At 38.2% G+C, this 26,329-nt stretch overlaps 2 protein-coding genes across 2 annotated transcripts in view; both read right to left on the bottom strand.

Annotated features, from left to right (window-relative positions):
• Positions 1-8,587, bottom strand: part of LOC137089289 (zinc finger protein 721-like) — a 50,212-nt gene extending 41,625 nt beyond the window's left edge. Inside the window, exons 1-2 of the mRNA XM_067452836.1 lie at positions 8,566-8,587; positions 811-1,127 (exon numbers count right to left, since the gene is read on the bottom strand). Of these exons, the coding sequence (XP_067308937.1) occupies positions 811-844 (34 nt within the window). The 5' untranslated portion in view covers positions 845-1,127; positions 8,566-8,587. The remainder of the gene's footprint in view (positions 1-810; positions 1,128-8,565) is intronic.
• LOC137090166 (zinc finger protein 91-like) overlaps positions 1-25,100 on the bottom strand; it is a 128,502-nt gene extending 103,402 nt beyond the window's left edge. The window contains exon 1 of the mRNA XM_067453966.1: positions 25,051-25,100. Coding sequence (XP_067310067.1) covers positions 25,051-25,084 — 34 coding nt within the window. The 5' untranslated portion in view covers positions 25,085-25,100. The remainder of the gene's footprint in view (positions 1-25,050) is intronic.
• Between the last annotated feature and the right edge of the window lie 1,229 nt (positions 25,101-26,329).

Genomic DNA, 26,329 nt, shown 5'->3' with positions numbered 1-26,329 from the left:
AGGTTCTTTTCAGGCCTTTAACTTTAAAGTCTCATCCGTTTTTCCCTAAGAGAATTTCAAATAAAAAACGTCACTTTCATGTATATTTATCCTTGTTTTACTCTGTTCCTATACTACGTAGAGATATTATGACTCTTGTGTAACAAAGTTTCAAGTGTTTAGTTTAAAATAAGACTAGATTTATGGATCCAGACCATAGGGCTTAAGAGCTGCAGACATTTTTATTTGGACATGTTTTCAGAAAATGCTCAAAAATAGGGACGACTCTAGTTCCGTTAGCAGAACCGGGAACGTCAGAGCTTATCAATACTGTGGCCTTTCATAATTTAGGTCCGGAGCGAATTTAATACATTTTCGGTAGACATTCCTACTTAAGACTAAAATTTGACCAATAGCATTGACTAATTTTACAATCCTATAGCAATTTATTTAGATTAAACAACATTTTCGTTGTTTTGATTAGGAACATTTGCACACCCTGACATGCTGTTGGCTATAAGCCAAGTTATTAACGTTTTAAAATTTCACATTTAAAAAAAATCTAGTATTTGACTATGTCTAACATGTATTCAAATGTAAAACCTGCAAATAAGTAAGCAGTTATGATCTGCAATACTTTAATGTTTTTATGTGACCTGTTTGTGACAATCAATATGAAAGTGCCTTAAACCTCCCTCTACTCAAAATCTGTTTTTAAAAATTCAGTACCTATTTGAGAGTGTAACTGTTTCTCTAAATGTGCTGAAGTGTTGAGTCTTCCTATCATGAATGTTCTCCGGCATCATGAATGAATGAAGAATAAACACCAACCTCTTTGTTCTTCAGGATCTTCAGTGTGTTTCATTCTGCAGGTTCTGGATCACTCGTGTTCTCACTGTCCTCTTTAATAAACTCAGTCTTTGCAGATTTCAGCTCTTCCTGATGCTTTGATGCTCGTCTTCACTTGTAGACTGATGGGAATATTCCAGCATTTATTGATCAGCTGATGTGGGAGTTTCACTGATGATGTGACTGCTATGGGAGGAGCTTCACTGATGTTGTGACTGATGTGGGAGGAGCTTCCCTGATGTTGTGACTTATGTGGGAGGGGCTTCACTGATGATGTGACTGCTGTGGGAGGAGCTTCACTGATGATGTGACAAAACAAAAAATATATCAGTTACTAAGTTTTTTTTTTATACTAATAGACTACAGAATAAAAATAATGTAATGTCAATTCTTGTAAAACTAAATAAATGAAAAAAATAATTAAACGCACCAAAAAAATCCCAAGTCTATTGACAGCAATGAAATGAGCTTTAAGTGTGACTTTACGGATGTGAAGGTGTAACACTTCACTCAATTTAGCACAGACACAAAGTCTGCGTATGGCCCAGGTAAATCGGGCTTAATTCGTCTGCAGAAAATATGGATGGCACAACAATAATGAACCACTCATCAAACAGGTAAGGTTTAACTCAATGTATTTTTAAAATTTCAAAATTTAAACTCGATAATTGTAAAGCATAACATGAAGAAAAAAAATATAATATAAAACAAAATACAAGAAACAAAATAAATTAAATACAATACAATGTACATTTTAGGGATAGCTCGATAACACAATTTTGGCTTCGGTACGGTAACACAATCTAATCCCGAAGTACCGATATTAAATCGATACTGTAAGGTCTGATATTAGCGCGGGTATATTGCACGCGAATGAGTACAATTATGCAAGTTTTGAGATTATAAAGTGGGAAATTACCACAAATGTTTTTTAGTAAATTAATCAGCAAAGCTTATCACATCAAATCAGTGATTTGAAAACTTTCTTTTGAGAAATTATTTCAGCAAAAATCTCTCAAAATTAGTAAATTGCTTCTGGTTTCAAAACACATCGCACACTACACTAAAGCAATCTGCATAATCCGATTCAACATTTCACGCTCGTCTCGGGATGGATAACGGAAATCATTTGAACATGCAAGCGATTTTAAAGCATTTCGTAATAACAGTTACAGGAGATATGAGCTTATAACAACGACACACACACACACACGCCTGTGACTTAGAGCTCGCACATTACAAATTAAGTTTCCTTAAACAGTCAAATACACAGAATTATGTAAAAATGTCCATCTTTAGTGAGTATTGTGACGACTCTGAGTCTCCCGTCTTCCTAACTGGGCAAAATGGGAGGAGTTTCTGATTAGTCTCCTGTGCTAATTGACAATTACTTAGAGTGTATATAAGAGTGATGTGTATCATTACAAGTAGCTTCCTCTGTGTGATAGATCTTCTAAGAGGTGGCTCTGTGAATGATGTAAGCTCTTATTGATTATTTCTCATTCATGTTTGTTTGCAATTTCCTAAGTCATGTAGGGTATTCATATATTCTATTATATGTTTTTTTGTTATCCCTAGACTTCTGTTTGTTTATATTCATTCTTTGTTATGTTCATCTTACTTTAATAAACTAGTTTTCATTTACTAGAATTTTGTCCGTGTTCCCCTTTTTATGTTGCGACTTGTAACGAGCGGGTCGTAACAGTATTCACATAAACACAAACGGTTGTGTCTTACGCGAATGTAAATAGTGCAAAAGTACGCATGCAAATATTATGAGATCTAAATGTCATTGGTTGAATTCTACATCAATTTTATAAGCAAAATAATTACAAATTTCACTTCTACTCGTTTTGGACATCTTGAGTGAGATTAAACTGCTTTATCCATTTTGTTCGCCTTTGTTGTCACATATGCCAGTTGTTTCGGGTCAGTTTGGGTAGTGTGCTGCCATCTAGCGGTGAACTTCGGAAAAGCAGCATGCATCGTACCGTTTTAAATAAAATATATACCTGTATTTTTCCAGTACCGGTATACCGTGCATCCCTAGTATATTTCCCAAACAAACAAAATGAAAACAATTTCTTTAAAGGGGTGATGAATTGAGAAATCAACTTTCTCTTGAGCCTTTGATATATAAAAGGTCATGGTAATATAAGATTATCCTGTAAGTTTCAGAGCTGAAAACTTCCTTGTTAGTCAAAGAAAAGCTTTTATAGACACCAGGCCCAGAAAACGGTCTTGTGCTTTATACTTACATCACTGCGCGACGAAAAACACCTCAACAGAACGTGTAATTCAGTAGCCTCGCCCACCAACTCATGGAGCTGTTCGGTCGATCACAAGCCAGCAGCAATAACAATGTGGAAGATAGCAAGCAAGATATTGGGTGCGTTTACATGCACAGTCTTAAGCCGACAATGAACTTGGTCATGTAAACGCGGTAACCCGTTTTCTTTTATCGGTGTAAGGTCATAAACGGCGTAAGCATAAACCGGTCGACACAGGTAGTTTTTTGCCTCTTACCTCGATTTTGCGCTGCATGTAAACGCATTAACCTGCTTTCTGTCGGCTTATTCAAGTGCGCATGTGTGATAGGTGACAAAATCGCAAACTCAGAGCAGATTTAAACACATCCAGACAGAGCAAGCGAGCGTTTTGCATGAAATAAGGACATTTATCACAAACGCAGACTCTTTTAAGACCCAGAAAATTGTAAAGATGTGTTCTCTTCTAGGGCTGGGACAACACGTCGACGTCATCGAGGAAAAAATACGTTGACGCAAAATATGCACATCGATTCGTCAGACCCAAAACAAAGGTGGCGGCGCCGGAGAGTAGTACCAACCATAGATATACATAATAAAGTATATTATGTAATTAATATATAAGTATATTATTTATTATGTATATCCATGGTTGCAACATGAGTGACTCCTCAGAATTTCAGAAGTGCAAGGCTTGCGCACGGAGCAACTAGCGCTCTAAACACAGGCGCGCATGCACGCGTTTTGTTGTCACTGGTACATAAACAAATTTCTGCACACAGGAAGACCGATGTTTTGGCAATATTTTATATATTTTAATCACAAAAAAAACTTTGGCACATTGGCTAACTACATAATAAGCTGTTTTAAATTTAAAATGTTCAATGTCTAATCGCGCTGATGTAACCGAGGGTATTCATCCTCTAAGTGAGCAGTTTCATCCCAGGACTATTCCGGTTTTAAACTGAATATTGGCGCCTGTAATGCACTCTACATGTAACTGTTTTCACTGTCATGCTGCGGATGCGCAAGTGACGTTTCTGTTGTGTGTCAGCCACGGGGCGTCTGTGTGGCGTTTTCTCTGCCTTTGCACGCGAAGCGTGTCTGACTGCTGCTGCTATTGATGCAGAGGGAAGCCCTATACTTAATGTTAAACATAAATAGTTTACTGATACAGCAAAGACAACGTCGGCAGCAGCCTATTGACCGCATATCTATGGTATTGACGGCAAAATAGGCTACAGAATATTTAGTTCTGTATTGACAGTTGCAATATTTCAAAATCGATAATTGTCGTTTTTTATTATCACAATTAGGCCTATATCTGCATTTATGTTAACCTAGAGATTTCAAACATGAAAATGTAATTTATTTATATGTATTCGTGTCAAAATTATATATAAACATCTTTTCCTATTCTATGTTGCCTGTAGACGCTTTCAACCCGCTCGTGTGTCGCGTGAAAAATAGGCGTCTCTTCTATTTCTAGCATGCACGCGTTTTCCGCGCGTGTCACACAGGCAGTGTGGAAACTCCACCCTGTTAACATGGGAGCCGAAACAAAAACGAACACGCCACGCAGCCGAGACGCGTACACCACGGACACGCAGCCAGTACTCAGCAGTAGTAGGCTGATAGATCAAACGCGGCACGTTTTAGCTACAAAGAGAGCTTCCCTGACCGCAACACAAATGTGACTGAACGAGCTTCCACAAGTAAGGAGAAAGAAATAGTTGATAAGAGAAGAAATACTAACTTTCTTTAGTGGCGTGGAAGTGGTTCGGCTATCTAGAGCACTATTCGCACGGGATTAGTATTATCTAGGGACCTCTGTGATTTAGAAATGACTCCTCCACATCTGAGTTTTGCGTGGCGCATTCGCACGGGATAAGCAAAGCCTGTGATTTTACTCAAATTTACTGACTTCTCCCGGATATGATGTCCAGACTTCGTTATAGATATAGCTGTATGAAATCATAAACAGGCATCGATATCGTTTTGATTATTTTACAGTAGCCTAATAAATAAATATAATTTCGTTCAGTTAGTGAACAGACGCCATGAACTGAGCTCAGACCAGCGGCAGGAATCTGAAAGCTGACAATATACGGCGGAAGATTCAGTTTCATAACTAAATGTAAAAGCGCCTATTTAAACAAGATTGTCATTGTACTATACTGTTCTGTTATGTTTTTCATTCAGAACAGTATTGATGTTAATATTAAACACACCATTCAATCAGATTACTCCCAAACTGATACTCATTCTAAAGTGAAAGTATAATCCGCGTGGGCGCGGCTGCACGGGAATTTATAACGGTGCACGTTATGAATGCAGACTTTATTCTTCGTGAAAGATAGATAGAAATGCTCACAGGAAGAAAAAAAGCTTGCAAAAATTATATACAATCCGCCTAATCCTGACCAAATCACAGAGATGTCGATTCGCACGGGACTAATATTATCACAGGACCTCGTGTTCGGTGAAATATGGTAGGTAATTTGCGAGGGAATTTTTACTTTACAAATTACAGACATGGCCGATTCGCACGGGATTAAGATCACAGACATTCTCTGCAATTATTACAAATCACCAGAGGTCCCCAGATAATACTAGTCCCGTGCGAATGGGGCTTAAGATCTGATATTAAACTTCAGGTTTCAGTGTGCTGCAAAATGTGCCGGAGAGGTGCCGACTAGGGGTGTAACAATACATCGACATAGATGCATCAATCTAATGTCTAACAATACGATGCCAAGCGTTAAAAATAATCCATGTAGACTATTTATGTAAGAGGCAAGTGGCACATTTGTTTTAATACTTTCCACATTTGCACACAATGTCATGTATTAACACCAATGCATTCATTCTCGTTTAAATTACCTTTCAAAGCTTGTGAAAGACGGTCAGACATGGCTTCACGATAATGTATCATTTGCTCGTGTTTAAAGCCTTGCAAAAAACAGCGTGCACTCATCTCAAACAGAGCACAAATAGGCCACTGAATTGAGTCTTCTTTTATTTATTTTTTGTGCATCAGTAGATAAAGGTCTATAGTTTTGCATAAAAGGAGAATATAGCGCTATGAATCGTTCTTCACTGAAATTTAAAACTTAAAAGAAAATGCTCAATTAACTGCTTCTGCGAAGTGAGAGTCTTATGTTTATTTGATGGTGATTTCACATTTCTTGTTCGTATAAAGGGTAAATGCAAATAAAAGGTGAACATTAATTTATTTGTACCGTTTTTATTTCTAAAATATTATATAGTTTTATAGGAGGAGGTTTCATAGACTTGGCAAATTAATTTTTCAGAAGTTTGTAGGTACAGAAATCCCTTGTTGCAGTTCTTGTTAGTTTTTCTAAAGCTTTTATATAGTTCATATCGATATCGAAATTATATCGTATCGACCAAAATTAAGAAATATATCGTGATATAAATTTTGGCCATATCATCCAGCCCTAAGGCTGAGTTGCCTACATAGAAAAATCGTATATTGTGTTTCTTTGTTTTTGGTTTATACTTATACTTACTTTATGTTTTCAAGGTTTTATTGAATGCATTGCTCTTGTATAGTCTTTTACTTTGGAATTTTAAGAGCAATAAACATATTGCAATGTTAATGAATTTATTTTTTCATTCAGATAATTAAATCAACATGTATAAATTGCTATTTGGCAATTAATGGGGAGATAATCGATAATCGAATCAAAATCAGATGGGACAAGAAAAATTATTCGTTAGATTAATCGATGCATCGAAAAAATAATTGCTAGAATTGTTCATTATGCTAATGTTTAAATAGCCACTGCTTTAGCATTTAATTTAACCCTTTCCTCTCTGGTGTATTTATTGTAAAAACGAGTTCAGAACATGAATCTAGTGTTTTAGCTTTCAAATGATGCATAGTTTGTGATAGTTGATAGAACAGTTTGTATAAAACAAAAGTAATTGTAAGTAGAGACTCCCCGCCCACGATCCGGTGCGGATTAAGAAGTTAATCGTTTAAAAAATAATCGTTTATCCCAGCCCTAGTCGCAATCAAAGACCGCAATGCAAGAGAGAGTTGCATCAGCACTGGTAATATAATTTAGTCTCGATATATTTAAATGAAGACAACTGTGTGTTGAGCTTCAGGATGCGACGCTGAACATTTAAGTTTAATTTGCAGCAGTTCGCACATCAGCTGAAGAGATACAAGAAACTTGTGTGTGTGTGTGAGAGAGAGACTTGCAGTGCTTGTGCTTTCAAAGCTGCGTGCTTTCATTGATTTGAGTAATATCACACTTTAATAATTTTTATAGCTACTAACTTAATAAAACAAGCTGTGTTACAATGATGAATGATTAGCTCAAAATGCACATCTTTATGTGTGATATGTCTGAATTGAATACAAACTCTCGCGTTTGCTTATGTTCCAGGGGGTACTCCTCTGTGTGATGTATTGTCAACCCTGGTTTAAATTAAGAAATGTAATTTTGCCAAATAAGTTTTTTTAAAAAGCAACCTACTTCAGTGAGGCTAATATGTGACGATAGCATTGCGCTTAACACTGAGGATTTTAATTTATGACAATCGGGTTGGGTTGGATAGATTGTTTTTAACAGCGGATTCGGTGACGTTAGAGCTGATCCGCGCGTCTCTACTCTTATTATTTCAAGTGTCCTTCCTGTCCAATATTTTTAGCTTACAAAAGCCACAAAGCCTCCAGAAGACAGTATGTATGCTTAGGCTATGTAATGCCTGAGCTGAAGCTGAAACATGAAAGTTAATTTGCACAACATAAAAACGATGTTTAGGCATTATTGTTATTTATATTACTATTATTTTGGTTTATTGGTTGTAGGTTTAGTTTTAGATTGAATTATGCTTACCTTTTTAAAGTAATTTGAAATAGATTTTTATATAATACAATATATCAGTTGTATGCATTAAAATTGTTTAGTTTCAGTTATTAATGTATGCAATTTCAGCAATAAAACAAACATTTTCTAAAAAGAAAACAAATTAGATGTAGATTTTAAGATACCTGTCTTATTTGCTCTTATATATTTAGCATTGCTCTTTAATAAAGAGAAAAGTAATTATTACCAGATTGAGATCGATTAAAATGAATGGATTACAAAAATAATCGATAGCTGCTCTTACACATTATTCCAGTCAGGATAAATTACAAAAGACTATTAAACTGCTACAGAAAGACAATACAGTCGTTTACCACAAAATTATATTAATACAAAAACACCACACAACAGTCGCTTAGGTGTGAATGAACTCAACATGTTCCTCTCATGCTCGCTGCTGCTGCACTAAATGTTTATTTCAGGAGGAAGACGGCAGAAAAAGACGCTCAAGTACCGCTGTGCCCGATGAGAACAATACAGAAGAGTCTGTCGCTTCAGCAAACTGTATAAAGTGTGTGTGATGGTGTGTAAATATGAGGAGAAATACCGCGAACTGCTCGACTCACCTCGGAGACTCGGCGCTTGAACTGCAACTGAACGCAAACAGCTCTGTGTGTGTGTGTGTGTGTGTGTGTGTGTGTGTTCTCATTGGTGAAAGAAGCTTCTTGCTGGCAACTGCGTTGGCCAATCGGAATCTGTTGTTCCGAAGCGGAGCATGTAGGGCGAAGTAACATAAATAAACCGAGGCTCGGAAACGTACACAACGTACACAAAGTTTTTGTGAATTGTGACTTTAAATACACGTTAAATATTATATCAGACAGACAGTGCAGTGATTTGTACTTGATTTGATCAAATTTCTCTGGTTACCACAACATACAGGTATAAAAAAATTTGGAGGCCGGTCATTTAGTGTTCTAGGACCAAAGTTGTGGAATGCACTCCCTGTGCACCTTCGAACATCACAGTGCTGAGTATTTTCAAAGCACATCTGAAAACACACTTTTTTAATCAAGCTTTCGACTTTTAGTCTTGTTCTTGATTGTTTGTATGTTGTTGTTTGATGTTTGTTCTGGAAAGCGCCTTGTGCACCTTTTGGCTGCTGTAAGGCGCTATATAAATAAATTATTGATTGATTGATATATATGGTCAGAAATATAACTATAAGGTCAAATATATGTGAACTTGGAATTAAACTCTGTAATCTCTGATTCTCTGGACAAAGGATTGTGTGTATAGATCCAGAAGAACAGATGGTTTCCATTAAAACGGAATGCATGGCAGTCAACATATGCACTGAAACACACACACTCTCTCTCTCTCTCTCTCTCTCTCTCTCTCTCTCTCTCTCTCTCTCTCTCTCTCACACACACACACACACACACACACACACACACACACACACATACACACACACACACTCCTGCTGTCCTATGCACATGCACCCAGCCTCCCACTCCTCGTAGTCCACAGTCCCCACACTTGATGTATTCAAGCATACAACCATTATAAATGATTAAAAAAAGAATAATACAGATACACAATATTAACTGATTATGAACACTAATAAAGAGTAATCATCCTCAGGTGGCCGAAGTGATATTGAGAAGGAAGGATAGCAGACTGTTGTTGTTTTTTTGCCCCTTATGTGTGACTCATCCCACGTTTCTGAAGTGGCAGTTGAATGAATAAAGACCCAGCGCTGAGGGAGAATATAAAGTTTCACTTTATTAAAGCAGAATTGGCAGTTATATAGAAAGAATATAAAGGGGTGTAGAAAAGGTTTAACCAATGACAGGAGAATACATCATATAGCACATGGTAAAAGAATGTGACACATAAAACAAGTCTAAATATGGTCATCTTCTGGTCAGACATCCAGACCCTCCTTGAAGAGCTCGTAATACAAAAGCAGGGACCATAATCTAATTCACAGTCCCTTCACCAGCACCATATAGGTTCAAACATAAAATATAGCTGTATGAGAGACAAGAGACCCTCTGTCCACTTCTCTTCCATGCTGAGACCAACATAAAATCTACCACAAACAAAGAAAAAGACAGAAAAGATAGGAGAATAGAAACAGAAAGGAACAAAAACAATGGGGGAGAAAACACTTGACAAGTAAGTGCTTTTTTTATATTATATTACACGTTTTACTGCGTGTACTGAGGCTTGTGTCAGTGTTTTGATGTGTTCCGATTCCTTACTGATGACCTCTGGTGTGTGTGTTTGGGTGTCACGCAAGAGTGTGTGTGTGTGTGTGTGTGTGCGTGCGTGCGTGTGTGTGTGTCTGCGCGTGTGAGTGTCTACGTGTAAATGTTTTGTAAATGTATTTATTTATTTGTTTTTTATATCACAGACTAACATCTCATTGACCATGAAGTGAAGACACTGGACAGCATGCCAGCAGAGATGCTCATCCTTCCCAGAGAGGGGGAGAGGGAGTGAGTGAAATGTAAAAAAGGTTGATATTATGTATTATTATATATTACTGTGAGTTTTAATATTAAAGAGTTTTATAAATACCACAGCACTTGTTTTGTCTTTGACACTAATGTTTATGTTTCAGCAATTATTCACAAAAATATTCCTAAAGCTGGCTGCCCGAACAAACTGAGAAATTGGTGCAGAAAGGCCTTAGTCAGGGAGATGACCAAGAACAGATGGTCATTCTGATAGAGCTCTAGCATTTCTCTGTGGAGAGAGGAGAACCTTCCAGAAGAACAACCATCTCTGGCCACCAACTAGGCCTGCATGGTAGAGTGGCCAGATGGAAGCCAAAAAAACACCTGAATGACTCTTAGACCACGGGAAACAAACACTGTGCTTTCAAGATGGTGTTGCACACAGTTGCAGCAGCTCAGTGTTTTACCATTCAGTGGCATGTTTGGATGTTTTTGTACGTCTTGTCTTTTTTTCGTGCACATTCTGTCGGGTGAATAACATCTACAGTTGACATGATCTCCTTAAGATCGGAATATGGCATGGCGAGAGTGTAACAAGCAAGTTTCTCCACTTGCACAAAATCCCATTGGAAGTAGCGAGGAGTCCAGGCGAGGAGTCCCAGGCAAAAGCGAGGCTACAGGGCTGGTGTGCCAACCAGGCTACGGAGGCAGCCACTGAAACCACTGCTCTCAAGCATATTTCTCTCGTATGCCAGATCCCTCGCAAAACAAGATGGATGAATTGAGGCTACAGACTACGGCGAACAATTACATCAGGGATGCATGCATTCTGGTCATCACAGAGACCTGGCTTCAACAAACCACCCCAAACTCTGCTATCAAATTAGCAGGCTACACCACACAGCGACACGACTGAACAGTGATCTCCGGTAAGAGCAGAGGAGGGGGGACTCTGTGTGTACATGAACAACAGCTGTTGTACCAACACAGTGATGATAGAGAGTCACTGTTAAACAGATGTGGAATATCTGACTGTTAAATGCAGGCCCATTTACAGGGGACAACATTCTGGACAAGGTCTACTCAAACATCAAACTGGGCTACAGGTCCAGGCCACTTCCAACCCTGGGCCAGTCTGACCATCTGTCTTTGCTAATTTCTGCATACAGTATGTCCCTCTCAAGAAAACTGCCCCAACCATTACTAAGATTGTTACCACATGGCAAGAGGGGGCCTCCCAACAGCTGCAGGTTTGCTTTGATAAGACCAACTAGGAGGTCTTTTAACATCCGGACCTGGTAATGTTCACAGACAGTGTATTGTCCCATATGGAAAAGTCTTGCTAAAAACATGTGTGATTCTTATATGTTCCAACAGAAAACTATAAGGATCATATATGCTGCAAAAACCACATATACAAATTGTACAATATTCATGTATTTTCAATCATATATGTCCTACACTGTAAAAAAAATATATATGCTGGATTGTGTTAAATACAACCCCTTCAAATCAGTGAGATTTTACTTTAGTAAATGAATTAGCAAGTAAAACGAATAAAAAGGGGTAACCCTAATGCAAAGAAAAAAAAAAAAAAAAAAAAAAAAAAAAAATATATATATATATATATATATATATATATATATATACACACACACACACATACACACACATACACACACACATACAGTTAACAATAACACAAGTCAAGCACACTGGCATGTTCCTACATATTTAGCAAAGAGCTGTAACTGCTGACAAGTGCACCGACATTATTGTTAATAAAACAGTTTTACAGGTTTTTAAATTGAGCAAAAACACATCAAATAACAACTAATTTTAACATTTAACCTCCTTTAAATCAGAAGTAAAGCATGATAGGAAGTAGAAATTTGTTGTAACTCATTCTGTAAAAGTGTTTATGTGTGTGTACATGCATTCACATTAATATGGGAAATTCAATATACAGTAAGGCTACACAATAAAGGATACAACTTAATGGATATTACCTGTAATACTATTTATATCTTAATTACTAAATATTGTATGTGTTAAAATATAGCCATATTTTATAAATATAGTCAATATGCATACATTGCAGTAGCTATATTAAAAAAGGCTTTAGTTTCCTTTATTCCTTTATATTTCCTTTAATATAGGCTATTTTGCATATAATTGCAGTATATTCCCATATATTTGTTTCGTAATGTTCTACCCATACAAACTATTTGTTAACAGCAATATCAGCAATATTTAAAAAATAATAATTAAACACTGACTCTAAGCGTTAGGCTTAGACGATGAAGATTTCTGTAACAAAAATAGCCTTAGTTCTGTCATCGCAAACTGCGCATGCGTCAACGCGCCGCGGCCAGGCGGAAATCAATCGCGGGTTCATTTGTCTGCGTGATATGATTGCCTCCCAGCGGGACCGCGAAGTGTCAAGCTCCAGGTAAGATTTGTGTTTGTCATGTCGTTCTCAATGCAAATGTTAACTTATTTAATGGCAAGATTTGCTAAAAGATTTGTAAATTGTTTGTTTCTGTTATCATGTCGGTGCCACAGCCTTAGTGTTAGGTAACAGGTAACTTTAAGCCTAATTATGCTGCGCGCACGTGCAAAAAATAAATTACAAGTAGGCTATTTAATGTGCAAAAACAAGTGAAAAATGCTTATATTTGTATTAAAGCTATTAAACTATATGATTGGTCTCCTCATTTGTTAGTCCCTTTGAATAAAAGTGTCTACTAAATGATCAAATGTAAAAAACAACTATTCTAGTTGTTTAACTATGCCATTTGGTAACTAAGTCAAACCTTAAAGCTCATGGTTTGCATAGATAACGTTATCCAATGATTGTGTGACACAGCAAAAGTTAGAATAAATGTAATGTGATTTGTTTACCGGTAGGTTCCTTTTGTCATCATTAATAGTCTATTTTGTGCCAATTCACTTTAAAAGAGTTAATGTTTTAGTGAACTTGAGTTTGCAAATTGCCCTAATGTAGTTAAAATATAGCTAAAATATAAACTTCTATAATTTGCATTCATGTAACTGCAACATATCTAAATGATGTACAATATTACAATTTTGTAATAGAAAGTAAGTAACTGTATAAGAATATATTGTTATACTGAAAAAAACATTATAATGAAATGTGTTTCTAATATTCCTGTATGTAAATGGGGTGGTCAAGAAGATTTTCTTTTTCTTCCACAGAAAGATCTTCATGAAAACATTAGAAGACCACGCAAGAAGAACAGGTTCAGCCGCAGACTGTTCCATCCCATGCACTGCAACTAATGTTAACAAATGAGACTTTAATGTAGTGTATTAACTAACATGAACTAACAATGAGCAATACATTATTACAGTATTTATTAAACTTTGTCAATTTTTAACGTTTAGTTCACCCAAAAATGTATGTTGTTAAAATGACCCTCATGTCGTTCCAAACCCATAAGACGTTCATTTATTTTCAGAACACAACAAATAAAGCTTTAATATGTGTACTATAATTACTATGTGAAATAAGTTAATATAGTAATTGATATAGATACTGCTATAGATATCCATATTTATAACCTTATTGACTAAAATAACCAGCTCAAGGCAGACGACTTGCGTCCAGAGAGTGACCTGAGTGATGCGATGTAGGAGTAGCGTAAGCTTCAATGTCTCTCTGGGCAACAAAATCAAGCTCTTCTCTTTTATCGAATCCTCTTTAAATTCAAATTCGTGACCAGTGTTTTGTTTTCCTCTATTCTCTGCATAACCGCATTCATCAGTACATCATGCTTCAGGTCAGAGGTCACTCTTTAGCCGTAAGTAGACACGCACGGTTGACTGCCGGAAGATAGATATTTTAGTCTAAAGTCAAAAATATGGATATTTTTCTAATAAAAAATGCATAGCTTCTCTTCAGAAGGCCTTTATTAAAAGATTTTTTTTAACATGTCCTGATAATTTACTCACCCCCATGTCATCCAAGATGTTCATGTCTTTCTTTCTTCAGTCGAAGAGAAATTCAGTTTTTTGAAGAAAATATTCCAGGATTGTTCATCATATAATGGTTTTTAGTTGCAACCAAAATACTGAAGGTCCAAATCAATGCAGTTCCACCTTCGTGTTTACAAAGCACTCATGTGAAGAGTAATACAAATGCCCTCTAGCCAATAAAAAAAAGATAAAACAACGATACTGGAGGATTTTGAAGTTGAAAATTGAGTGTTTTTGCTAAAGGGCGTTTATTAGTCTTCACATGAGCGCTTTGTAAACACGAGGGCGGGACTTCTGCCTACGTCTATGTGACCATTTACACGTGATTAACTCATCCTTGGCACCTCGCAGAGCTGAGCAAGTTGAACAATTAAGGTTGAAAAGTATAATCATTTTTTTAAATGACTGATCGTTTGACTAGATAAGACCCTATTCCTCATCTGGGATCACGCAGAGGCTATGAAGCCCTTTGAAACGGCGTTGATCTGGACCTTTAACATTTTGGTTGTAACTGAAAAGCATTATATGATGAACAATCCTGGAATGTTTTCTTCAAAAAACTTAATTTCTTTTCCACTGAAGAAATAAAGACATGAACATCTTGGATGAGATGGGAGTAAATTATCAGTCAATTTTTATTTTGGGGTGAACTAATCCGTTCATTATCTTTGATTGATGGCCATGACACTGTGTTCAGTGTATTGTGTTGTTGTTTTTTTGGGTTTTGTTTTTTTCCTCAGCAGAGTTCAGTTTGCTGTCAAGTTGGAATTGTAAATTACTCATGTGGAGTATAATTTGATTATTTCATTTTGTGTTGAAATAAAAGTGTTTCCCACACAAATTTGTGTATGTCATTGATTGAAATCATATATGGTTAGTATATGCAGAGATGTTGTAATATTGACTGAAATCATGTATGATTATTATATGTAGTTTATATGTATATTATATAAACTTGAAGAGCTAACACACCATTTCCCTATTAAAAAAATATGAAATCTGTATAAAATGCATATAAACAAATGACACAAAATATAAATAAATCCTATATGAGTTTAATGTGACTAGCATATGATTCAGTATAAGAACTTTATATGATTTGTATATGAATATCATGTATTTTCTACTAAAACCATATAGCATTGCATACTGTTTACATGTAAAACTCATATAAGATTTTTGCAGGATTCATACATGACCCAAAAGTTTTCTGTGTGCTTTTTAGTATGAAATGGGCCATAAACAGTCTGATTTTGTGTATGACATATATGGGACTTACATTAAACATATAAGAAATATATGATTGATTTAAGTAAGGAACATATATGGTCGCTATATATGAACCATATAGGTTTTTTCATATGGGGTGCTACATCAAGAACTGCATAGACATTGTCACAGTGGACACGTGCATTCGGGTCTACCTCAACCAGAAGCCAGGAGGTCCAGCAGCTACTGAGGGAGAGGAACACCGCCTTCAGGTCCGGCAACCATGATCTCTACAGCACAGCCCGAGCCAACCTGAAGAGAGGCATCAGAGAGGCTAAACCACGCTACATGAGGAGGATTCAGGAACACCTGGACAGTAACAACAGCCAGCAGGTGTAGCTGAAGGTGACTTTACACTGACAGAGGAGGTGAGGTGCACCCTGCGGGCTGTAAATCTGAGGAAGCTGGCTGGTCCGGATGGGGTCCCAGGATGTGTGCTGAGGGAGTGTGCAGACCAACTGGCTGGAGTCTTCACAAGGATTTTCAACCAATCCCTGGCACAGTCCTCTGTTCCACCCTGCCTGAAGTCCTCCACCATAGTCCCACTGCCCAAAAAGCCCCACATCACCAGCCTCAATGACTACAGACCAGTGGATCTCCAGTGGTGATGAAGCGCTTTGAAAAACCGGTCCACAGTAACATTACAGCAGCCCTGCCCCGCAGCCTTGATCTCATTAATGACTCACCCTAATGTCATTCCACACCTGTAAGACCTCTGTTCATCTTCAGAACACAATTTAAGATATTATATATTTAGTCCGAGAGCTTTCTGTTTCTCCATTGAAAATGTATGTACGATATACTGTCCCTTTCATTATGTTGAAATATCAAGCATTAAATAAGGCTTCAGATGGCACTGATGCCCGGGGAATACAGAGACGCCTCGCTAAAGTGGCCAGCCTCGGGAAGCGACTTTCATTTGCTTTTCTCCACCAGTCAGGAGCGTGTACTACTGCTGTATTGTAATACCACGTAGCTTATTTTGCACGTAACTTCGTCACCCTTTCTGTAGAAATAGTCCCACACAGTATGCTTCTTTCCCATTGCTTCATTTTGCGAAATATGTCTGTGTCGGCACGTGTGGTTCGTTGCATGTGTCAAGCATTTGAAAGCATTTTGAAAGTAACACACTTCCTGCTGCCAGCTGGTGGCGCTATAACTTTGATGCACAATAGTCACATCCATGTGATCGGCCTTCTACAACGAACACACCACTTAAGTTTCATCCAAATCAGTCAATGTACGCAGAATTTATAACACACTTCCTGTTTCCCTTTTCTTGCCATAAATTTGTTTCCTCGCCACGGCCAAACCGTTCGAGATATCAAAAATCTGCTCACAATTTAGTATCCTCAATGCCTTGACTTCATGCTAAGTTTGGCACTCCAAGTCAGTGACGGACAGTAATCATTTTTGCATGATACTATCCACGTTTACAAGCACACTTTTTTTGTCATTCCGATTGAAAGATTTAGTGGACTGTTTACTTGAGACATCTAAACCGATCTGGTGTTTACATGTGATGACTTTCAATTGCAATCATTTTGTCACAGTTTGTCTGCCGCATCAAAAATGTCAATGCTGTTTTCTCCAGCAGCTAGAATGTGTTAACTGTAGCCATAGCAACTCTTAACGGCCACCAGGACTAATACAGTATTATATAAGCTATTTATCTGTTGTAAAGTTTAATAATCATCTCAGAAAAAAAAAAGATTCTTCTGTCAGGCGCAGTTATCAGATAGACAGTGAAAAACTTCCTGGGGCAATATACGCTGTGTCATTATTCCAACATTATCTACATAACTTACGAAATAAAAAAATTACCCCTCAGAAAAATGAGCTTTCCACTCTTGTCAACATGAGCGCGGCGCGTGCTGTCACGTCATGTAAGGACGCACACTTATAGTAATCGGTCAGGTCGTTTACATGGTGAAAAATAGACTGTAAAAAAAATTTATAACGAGTATGGAAGAGATTCAAGCTGTGCTGCTTTTGCTGGTTATGTATAGGTTTACTAAAGAGGTAATTAACAACGACAGAAAAGAGCACTGGCATATTCAGAAAGCTTATAAAGCTAGATTTAAAATGACAATGTATATTAGTATCAGCTATTACAGACATTGCACGTGGGATGGCTGAGACAAGAGCAAGACTGATATTTACTGAACGTAGACCGAACCTCGCAAAAGACTTTTAAAAATGCCGGTTGAAAAAAAACGTTAAACCAATCAGCATGTTCAGCGCCCAGGTCCCGCCCTCGTTCCTGAACTTTGAAAAAGTACTACCTCGCGAGCAGGGCCGTTTGGAGGGGGAAATATTTACCCGGAACTTCATTTAGACCCTGGTTCCTGTGGTCAAAACACACCGAGTACCACCCCAAAGCTCCTGGGTAAAGTTCCTGCGGTGGAAACGGGGCTTATATGTGTAACGAGTTTCATACATCTATGTGCAAGCGTGTTTGATATATAGACAAAGTTTTCAGGCTCCACTTAAGGGGGCGTTGTTGATGCCCCACTAGCATCATCACATCACATGACCACAACACCACGGGTGGCAGTGGCTCAGTGGTTCATGTAGGTTGTCTACAATCCGAAAGGTTGGTGGTTCAATCCCCGGTTCCACCTGACCAAGTGTCGAGGTGTCCATGAGCAAGACACCTAACCCCAGCTGCTCCCGACGAGCTGGATGGCGCCTTACATGGCTGACACCGCTGTCGGTGTATGAATGGGTGAATGTGAGGCAAGATGTAAAGCGCTTTGGATGGCCATAGGGTCTGTTAAAAGCGCTATATAAATGCAGTCCATTTACCATTTACGTGCTTTTATATGTTGGTAGTTCATCAACATGTATGATATAAGTTTTTCTACCTGAATCTATTTTCTTTGGCGGTTGATTAAGGTGACAGCAAGAAAATTTAGTTTTACATGCAAAAAAAATATTTTTTTGTGAAAAAAACCTGAGAAGCCTGACCACAACACCATGAGGTCCTCTCCTTCATGGCCAAGGGGAAATTGGAGGGGCTTGAAAACATAATGGTCATATGACCACAAATGTGTTTTGTTGACCAGATACAGGGTGTTTCTCACATTACCCCACTCTCCCCTACATGCCAAAAGACAAATAAATGTAAATATTAATATATGCAGCAGAGATTCCCATCAATTCTCATCACATCTCAAATTTTGACTTGACATTCAGTAACAGTTTTCTCTCAAATTCCATCGAAACAATCACGCATAAAAAAGCACACACACTCCTCTCATGCTCACTGCTGCTGCACTAAATGTGAGATAGACCCAGGGTTGCCAGGTCCCAGAAATATTTATAGCCCAATAACAACTCAAAACCCGCCCAAATGGAATGAAAACTAGCCCAATTTTCTAGCCCAGATTAGACAACACTCTGGATTCTCACAAAGGGCCTAAACATAAACGTTACAATATAGCCTACAATACAATCAATATACAACACACACACATATATACATTATATATATATATATATATATATATATATATATATATATATATATATATATATATAGAGTATATATATATATATATAGAGTATATATATATATATGAAAAAAAATAAGAGACCACTTAACATTGAGTGGTCTCTTAATTTTTTCCAGAGCTGTATATATGCACACAATATCAGTCAAAAGTTTGGAAACTTTTGGTTTTAAAAACATTTTTTTTTTTATAAGTCTCTTCTGCTCACCAAGGCTGCATTTATTTGATCAAATATACAGCTAAATGTAGTCAAATGGTTATATAAAATATATGTACAGGTCCTTTTAAAAAAATTGCATATTGTGATAAAGTTCATTATTTTTCATAATGTAATGATACAAATTTAACTTTCATATATTTAAGATTCATTGCACACCAACTGAAATATTTCAGGTCTTTTATTGTTTTAATACTGATGATTTTGGCATACAGCTCATGAAAACCCAAAATTTCTATCTCAAAAAATTAGCATATTTCATCCGACCAATAAAAGAAAAGTGTTTTTAATACAAAAAAAGTCAATCTTCAAATAATTATGTTCAGTTATGCACTCAACACTTGGTGGGGAATCCTTTTGCAGAAATGACCGCTTCAGTGCGGCGTGGCATGGAGGCGATCAGCCTGTGGCACTGCTGAGGTGTTCTGGAGGCCCAGGATGCTTCGATAGCGGCCTTAAGCTCATCCAGAGTGTTGGGTCTTGCGCGTCTCAACTTTCTCTTCACAATATCCCACAGATTCTCTAAGGGGTTCAGGTCAGGAGAGTTGGCAGGCCAATTGAGCACAGTAATACCATGGTCAGTAAACCATTTACCAGTGGTTTTGGCCCTGTGAGCAGGTGCCAGGTCATGGAATCAGGAATCATCTCACGTGTTGAGCTCACATTTTATTTCTACTCTTTTCACATATTTGACTGATCAGACTTGTTAGATACTTTACAATGTTAAAATATACTAAAACCGATACTGCTAACTGCATTATATAAATCACTCTCACTGACATTTTCCTGGACCATTCCCATCTGGTGGATCGACCTGCCGATCTCAATTTGAGCAGCTGAGTCTGTAGCCATTTTCAAAAAAACATCTTAAGACAAATTTTCCAGCTGCATCTGACCAATCTGAAATAAATGGGAGGTGGGAGTTTTTTACAAAGGTGCTCTTTTAAAAGTCATCTGGAGAAACACATGAAGATCCATGCAGTGGAGAAACCCCATCACTAGTCTCAAATATGTAATTCATCTTTATGTGCTGAGCAACAAAGTTAGTTTGTGACAATTTTTTGACTGCTTGGAAAGTTTCTCATCATAACAAGAAAGCGTCTCATTATTACGGGACATGGAGCCGTTATTACGAGAGTCTCATTATGAGATGTTAAGTCATCAGTTGCTTTCACACCACAGACTGTACACAAATCTTCCTCATACGGAGGGATTGACTACTTTGACTACTGAACCCCTTAGTTATCGAAATTTGGTACCATTTTGGTAGTTTTTGATACTTGATGTCATCGAGGCAATTCGGTCATTGCCTAAAAAGTATTTTGCTCTACTTGATCACATCACATCAGAAGGGTCACACTCTGGATTTAGTGTTTTCACTTGGTTGTGTGTTGTGTTTGTGTTGTGTACACAAATCTTCCTCACACGGAGGGATTGACTACTGAACCCCTTAAGCTGGGCATACACTGTGCGATTTTTCGTCCTATTTCAAGCCGAATTCTGACTCGTGCGACTCTTTTTTTGTGTCGGGACGATTTTCAGGTTTATTGTGCGTTGTTGGTCATGAGGTGTTCTTGCAGTGTACAGGGGGAAACGAGAGGCGCCAAACCTCTCACGATTGGAAATAGGATGGTCGGATGAATTTCTGGCGTGTCAGAAATTCTGCTCGCCCCTCGTGAGGTTACCGCACATTTAGGAAGAAAACGAAAAGAGGGGGATCTTTAATTATGTAGTCAGCTATCAAATAGCAGAAATTAAGTACACTGTTGTACCTCCAGTTTGTGTTGTATATATCCAGTGCCTCTTATTAATTTAGCTAGTTGATCATTAATTTACTTGTTTTACTTTCACATTTTATTTATTTATTTTTTAAATATTAATTAATATTTAGCCTAGGCCTACTTAATCTTATTATGACGGAAAGTGGAAACCGTGGTCAATCTGGACACAATGTCATGTCTTTTTTTTCGTCTTTTTTCCCCCCTTTTCCCATTTTAATTCAGGAACCCGCAAACGCAGTCTCAAACCTATATTCAGCTTTGATCTCAGAAATAAATGACACTTTACTAAATATAAAGACGAGGGGGATAATAAAAATAATATATATAAATAATAACTTAACATAACTAATAAAAACTTCTACAGCTGGAGGGTGTAGTGAGCGGCTCGGAACACCGGCGTCAACTTCTGGCCGTACAGGTAAATACTAAGACCTTGGTCTCTTCAACTCACAGGTAGGTACTCGGAACTTGGTCTTTTCAACTCACAGGTGGATGCTCTGAACTTAGTCTCTTCGTCTCACCAAAGGGCATACAGAGAGGTACACAGGGCTCTAGCTTTTGGGCATACAGGTGGGTATACAGGAGAGTACGCAGGCCTTTGGCTTTTAGGCGTAAAGGTAAGAATACAGGGGAGTACTCAGGGCTTTAGCTTCTGGGCTTACAGGTGGGTATACAGGTGAGTACACAGGCCTTTGGTTTTTGGGCGTACAGGTAAGTATACAGGAGAGTACACAGGGCTTTAGCTTCTGGGCGTACAGGTGGGTATACAGGCCTTTTTGCTTTTCACTATTCAGAAGAGCAATCAGGTGACGGTACAGAGCTTTAGCTCTTTGACATACAGGGGCAGGGAAGAACACAGGGACGTTCGGCTTACTGGTGAAGGGAGGCAAGTACATCCAATCTCCATCTCCTCAAACAGCTGAGCAGGGCATCAGAGCATGAACTGCCAGTTCTGGAAACACTCAACAATAGAATGGTTATACGTGAGGGTAACCAGAGAATTCCCCAGCGACAGTAAGTAAATACAAACGCTTGCTTCCTTAACACCAGGCACAGTAATCAAAGCCAGCTCTTACTTCCATGGCCACAGCGCCACCACCAGACAATAAGGAAGGTAGAACAGTCCCCCAGTCATGGACATGTGTTGAAGGGCTGTCCAACACCAGCACTCGGCTCTTCTCAGGCAGGGCTCTTTCCTCGGCCTAGAACACGATCACTGACAAACATTAGCAAAAGCACTGCACTGCACTGTTCCTGGTGCACACACTCAAAAGAAATCACCCACACACTCCACACACTCACAGTGATATAAGGCCATTGGTACATTTCCAGCCCGGGCTCCGAGTCCTGGGTAATTGTGCAGGTTTAGGCATGGGACAGACACAGAGGAGATTGAGGCCATGAACCGGGGACTCCTTCCTCCTCTCTTGCTACCTCCAGCAAGAAAACACGGGTACCAGCAGACTTCATTGAATCTGAGGATCTGGGCAGATTAGCTTCACTCTCCTTCTTCTATTGTCTCTCCAATTCGATCCGTTTGTTGTATCCTCCAAACATCCAGTATTCACGTCCATTCTTCATCTCTCATGAATCCTCTGGTGTCCAAGTAACTTCTCTTCTCTCTCTGTGTTTCAAACATAAATCTCCTTCTCCTTCCATCACAGCCTACAAGTCCAAACAGCCGTTCTCACCCCCACCCCAGTTACCTCCGTCACCCTCCCGGCAAACACCTGGAGCAAACTTCGCACTACCACTGAACTACTTGTCAAGACTCATCAAATCTCATTGCTACCTTCTAGAGCACTGGTTCCCATTTGCATTCCTAGAAGTGCACCAACTGTGCACATTTTGCATATCTTCTCAATCAAACACACCTGATTCAGGTTATCAGCTCATTATAGTGACTCCAAAACCTGATCTGGGTGTGTCAGACAAAGGAAATATGCAAAATGTGCACCGTTGGTGGGCCTCCAGGAATGTGGTTGGGAACCACCGTTCTAGAGAATCACCAGTGTTTTATGATAATCTTCTTTGTTTTGAAATACTTATATTTATTTATATAACGATTGAATATATATATTTTTTGTAGTGCACTGGTGGACAGTCATGAGAGTTGGTATGCTGTTGCATTCATATGATCCCAGGAGGTTACTGCAGGCCTTTTTTTGGGGGGTGGGGAGGGATAAAAGTCAGTAATGCATTGATGGAAAAAAGTCTAAATTACTCGGTTATTATAGCTGAAGATGGCAAAGCTTTGCAAGCATATGATTTAGGGGTGTAACGATTCGTTTTTTAACAATGATTCAATTCGGTTGAAATAAAACAGTCACACTAATTTAAATGTTTGGCTAAAAAGTTACTGAATTGATTTCAAGTCACTGAATTGTTTCGGATCATATCGTTCTAAATGAACCAATATCGTCCTTAAATCGTATCGACAACCTCAAATCGTGATACAAATCGAATCGTTGTTAAACAAATTGTTACAACCCTAATATGATTTGTTCCTTTAAGTTATGTTTTAACACAATGCAGAACATTGGTTCTATGGGTGAACTGGAAACCTTCAATATAAAAAACATTATTTCAAAATAATGCTTTAAACAGCATGACAGATGGAGGTCAGTTGCTTTGGAAATTCAGGACAAAACCAAGCAAAGAGCCAAATTCCTGTATAGTGCAGCTCATAGAAAAACAAGCACATCCATTGTCTGGTGATATCCTGGACACATCCATTAATGTGAATGATTCTGTTGAGAAATGTCTCTAGCATGAGGTTTCTGTTCTTGTCATTTTAAGTCAAATGAGCTGGATTACAGAGACTCTCACCTATTGTCTTTAATAGCTTGTGTAGCCCATCCCATTCTTTCAATAGTTATGCAGATTGGATTAGGACTTGTGAAACTCTAGAGTCTGGGGCAGGTAATTACACTTCAATGCTTCATTTGCATAGTGCCTTTAACAAGCTTTGTCTCCATCTCCAAACACTGACCATGGAAAGTGTATATAAACTACAATGAGACTTCTTTTGGATGAGACGTTAAACCGAGGTCCTGACTCTCTGTGGTCATTACAAATTCCAGGATGTCTTTCGGAAATAGAGTAGGGGTGTAACCCCGGCATCCTGGCCAAATTTCCACATTGGCCTCTGTCCTTCATGGCCTCCTAATAATCCCCATATCCTGATTGGCTTCATCACTCGGTCTCCTCTCCACCAATCAGCTGGTGTGTGGTGAGCGTTCTCGTGCAATATGGCTGCATCATCCAGGTGGGTGCTGCACATTGGTGGTGGTTGAGGAGATTCCCCTTTCCAAATGTAAAGCGCTTTGAGTGGCTTGAAAAGCGCTATATAAATCGAACGCATTATTATTATTATTATTATTATTTAGTTGAATTGATGACTGGGGCATCACAAACAATCCTCAAAGAATCCTGCTGAAGATACGTCAAGTATCCCTGGCCTCAGTGTCTGAATTTCAAACCGTTGCATTGACTTCCATTCATACACTTGTAAATGTGGGACACTGGCACACAAGCTTAAGTGATTCTCACTTCAATCCTGTTTAAGTTTACAGTGTCTGCAGAAACCCTCTTACCAAAGTTACAGTAAGAAGAATAAGCTACTGTGGATGACTGTTATCATTTACGAGAAATGACGCTTGATCTGTAACATCAGTATTTGCTTGAGTTATGCTTATATACCCTGTTTACCATTTTGGAAACTTAATTTACTTGATACAGCTTGGTGGTTAGGTAAAACAACAAAAATCCCATTTATATTTATCTAAATATACTGAAGTGTTGAATCTTCATATCATGAATGTTCTCCAGCATCATGAATGAATGAAGAATAAACACCAACCTCTTTGTTCTTCAGGATCTTCTGTGTGTTTCATTCTGAGGTTCTGGATCACTCGTGTTCTCACTGTCCTCTTTATAATGCTGGGTTATTTGATCACATTTTAAACACCATTGGGTAGTTTCAAATTTCCAGTCATTGGGTTAAACCTGCTGGGTCGCAATGCTTGGTTGATTCTACCCAGCGCTTGGTTGTTTCACATGCTTTCCACCTTAATTTGTTCAAATTCGCACCCAAACTGTCATTTTGAAAGGACAATGCAAAAGGCAAAGCCACTGCTTGCAGATGTTTTAAGATAAGTTCATATATTTTCATTAATAATCATTTTAATTAGCATAATTCTAGTGTTTTTTCTTCTTCGTGGCAACAATTCTTAAGCTTACATGACATTAAGACGACAAAAGTTTTACCTCAGAATCCGATGCAATGTACTGACTCGTGTTAGTTTAGGTAACTTAGGCATGTGAGACTGTTGAGAACAAAAACAAAATAGGGAAGAGGGAAAACAAAAACAAGATACCCAGCTCTATGCTGGGACAATTCTATACCCGCGAGAGAGCATCTGCGATTATGTTATCCTTACCACGTATGTGTCTAATTTGTAAGTGGAATGGTTGGAGAATAAGACTCCATCTCATTATCCTTTGATTCTTTCCTCGCATTCGTTCCAAGAAAGTCAATGGATTATGGTCAGTGTATACCATAACAGGACCACAAACAGAACTCAGATAAACTTCAAAATGCTGAACAGCTAAAACCAAGGCTAAAGCTTCTTTTTCCACTGTAGAATACACTTGCTGATGACGATTGAATTTCTTTGAAAAGTAACTGACTGGATGTTCAATTCCTTGAGAATCCTCTTGTAAAAGGACAGCCCCAGCACCATAGGCACTAGCATCAACTGCAAGTAGGAAGGGTTTCTCAAAATTTGGCGCAACCAACACAGGAGCAGTTGCCAACAAAGATTTAGCATTATCAAAGGCAATCTGACAATGTTCTAGGGTCACATAAATGAGGTAAATGATAACCCAAGTCAGCAAAACCTCAGAGTTTTTTAGACGGCCTTCCACTGCACTTCGAAAAGGACCATTCTCTTCCAGATTGTCAGTCATCTCTACAGGAGTTTCTGAAATACTCAAACATACAGGATCAGTAGCGGTCAAGACATCAAGGGACAATGAAGGTACAGGAGTCACATATGGTTTCAGCAGATTAACGTGACAAACCTGTATTTTCTTGCGACGAGCAGGCGTATTTAACACAATTATTATTTGGATAACAC

The sequence above is a fragment of the Pseudorasbora parva genome, chromosome 2, assembly GCF_024679245.1.
Source record: "Pseudorasbora parva isolate DD20220531a chromosome 2, ASM2467924v1, whole genome shotgun sequence".
Classification (NCBI taxonomy): Eukaryota; Metazoa; Chordata; class Actinopteri; order Cypriniformes; family Gobionidae; genus Pseudorasbora; species Pseudorasbora parva.
Note: the sequence above shows the minus strand (reverse complement) of the source record. Positions and strands in the feature narration are given on the sequence as shown.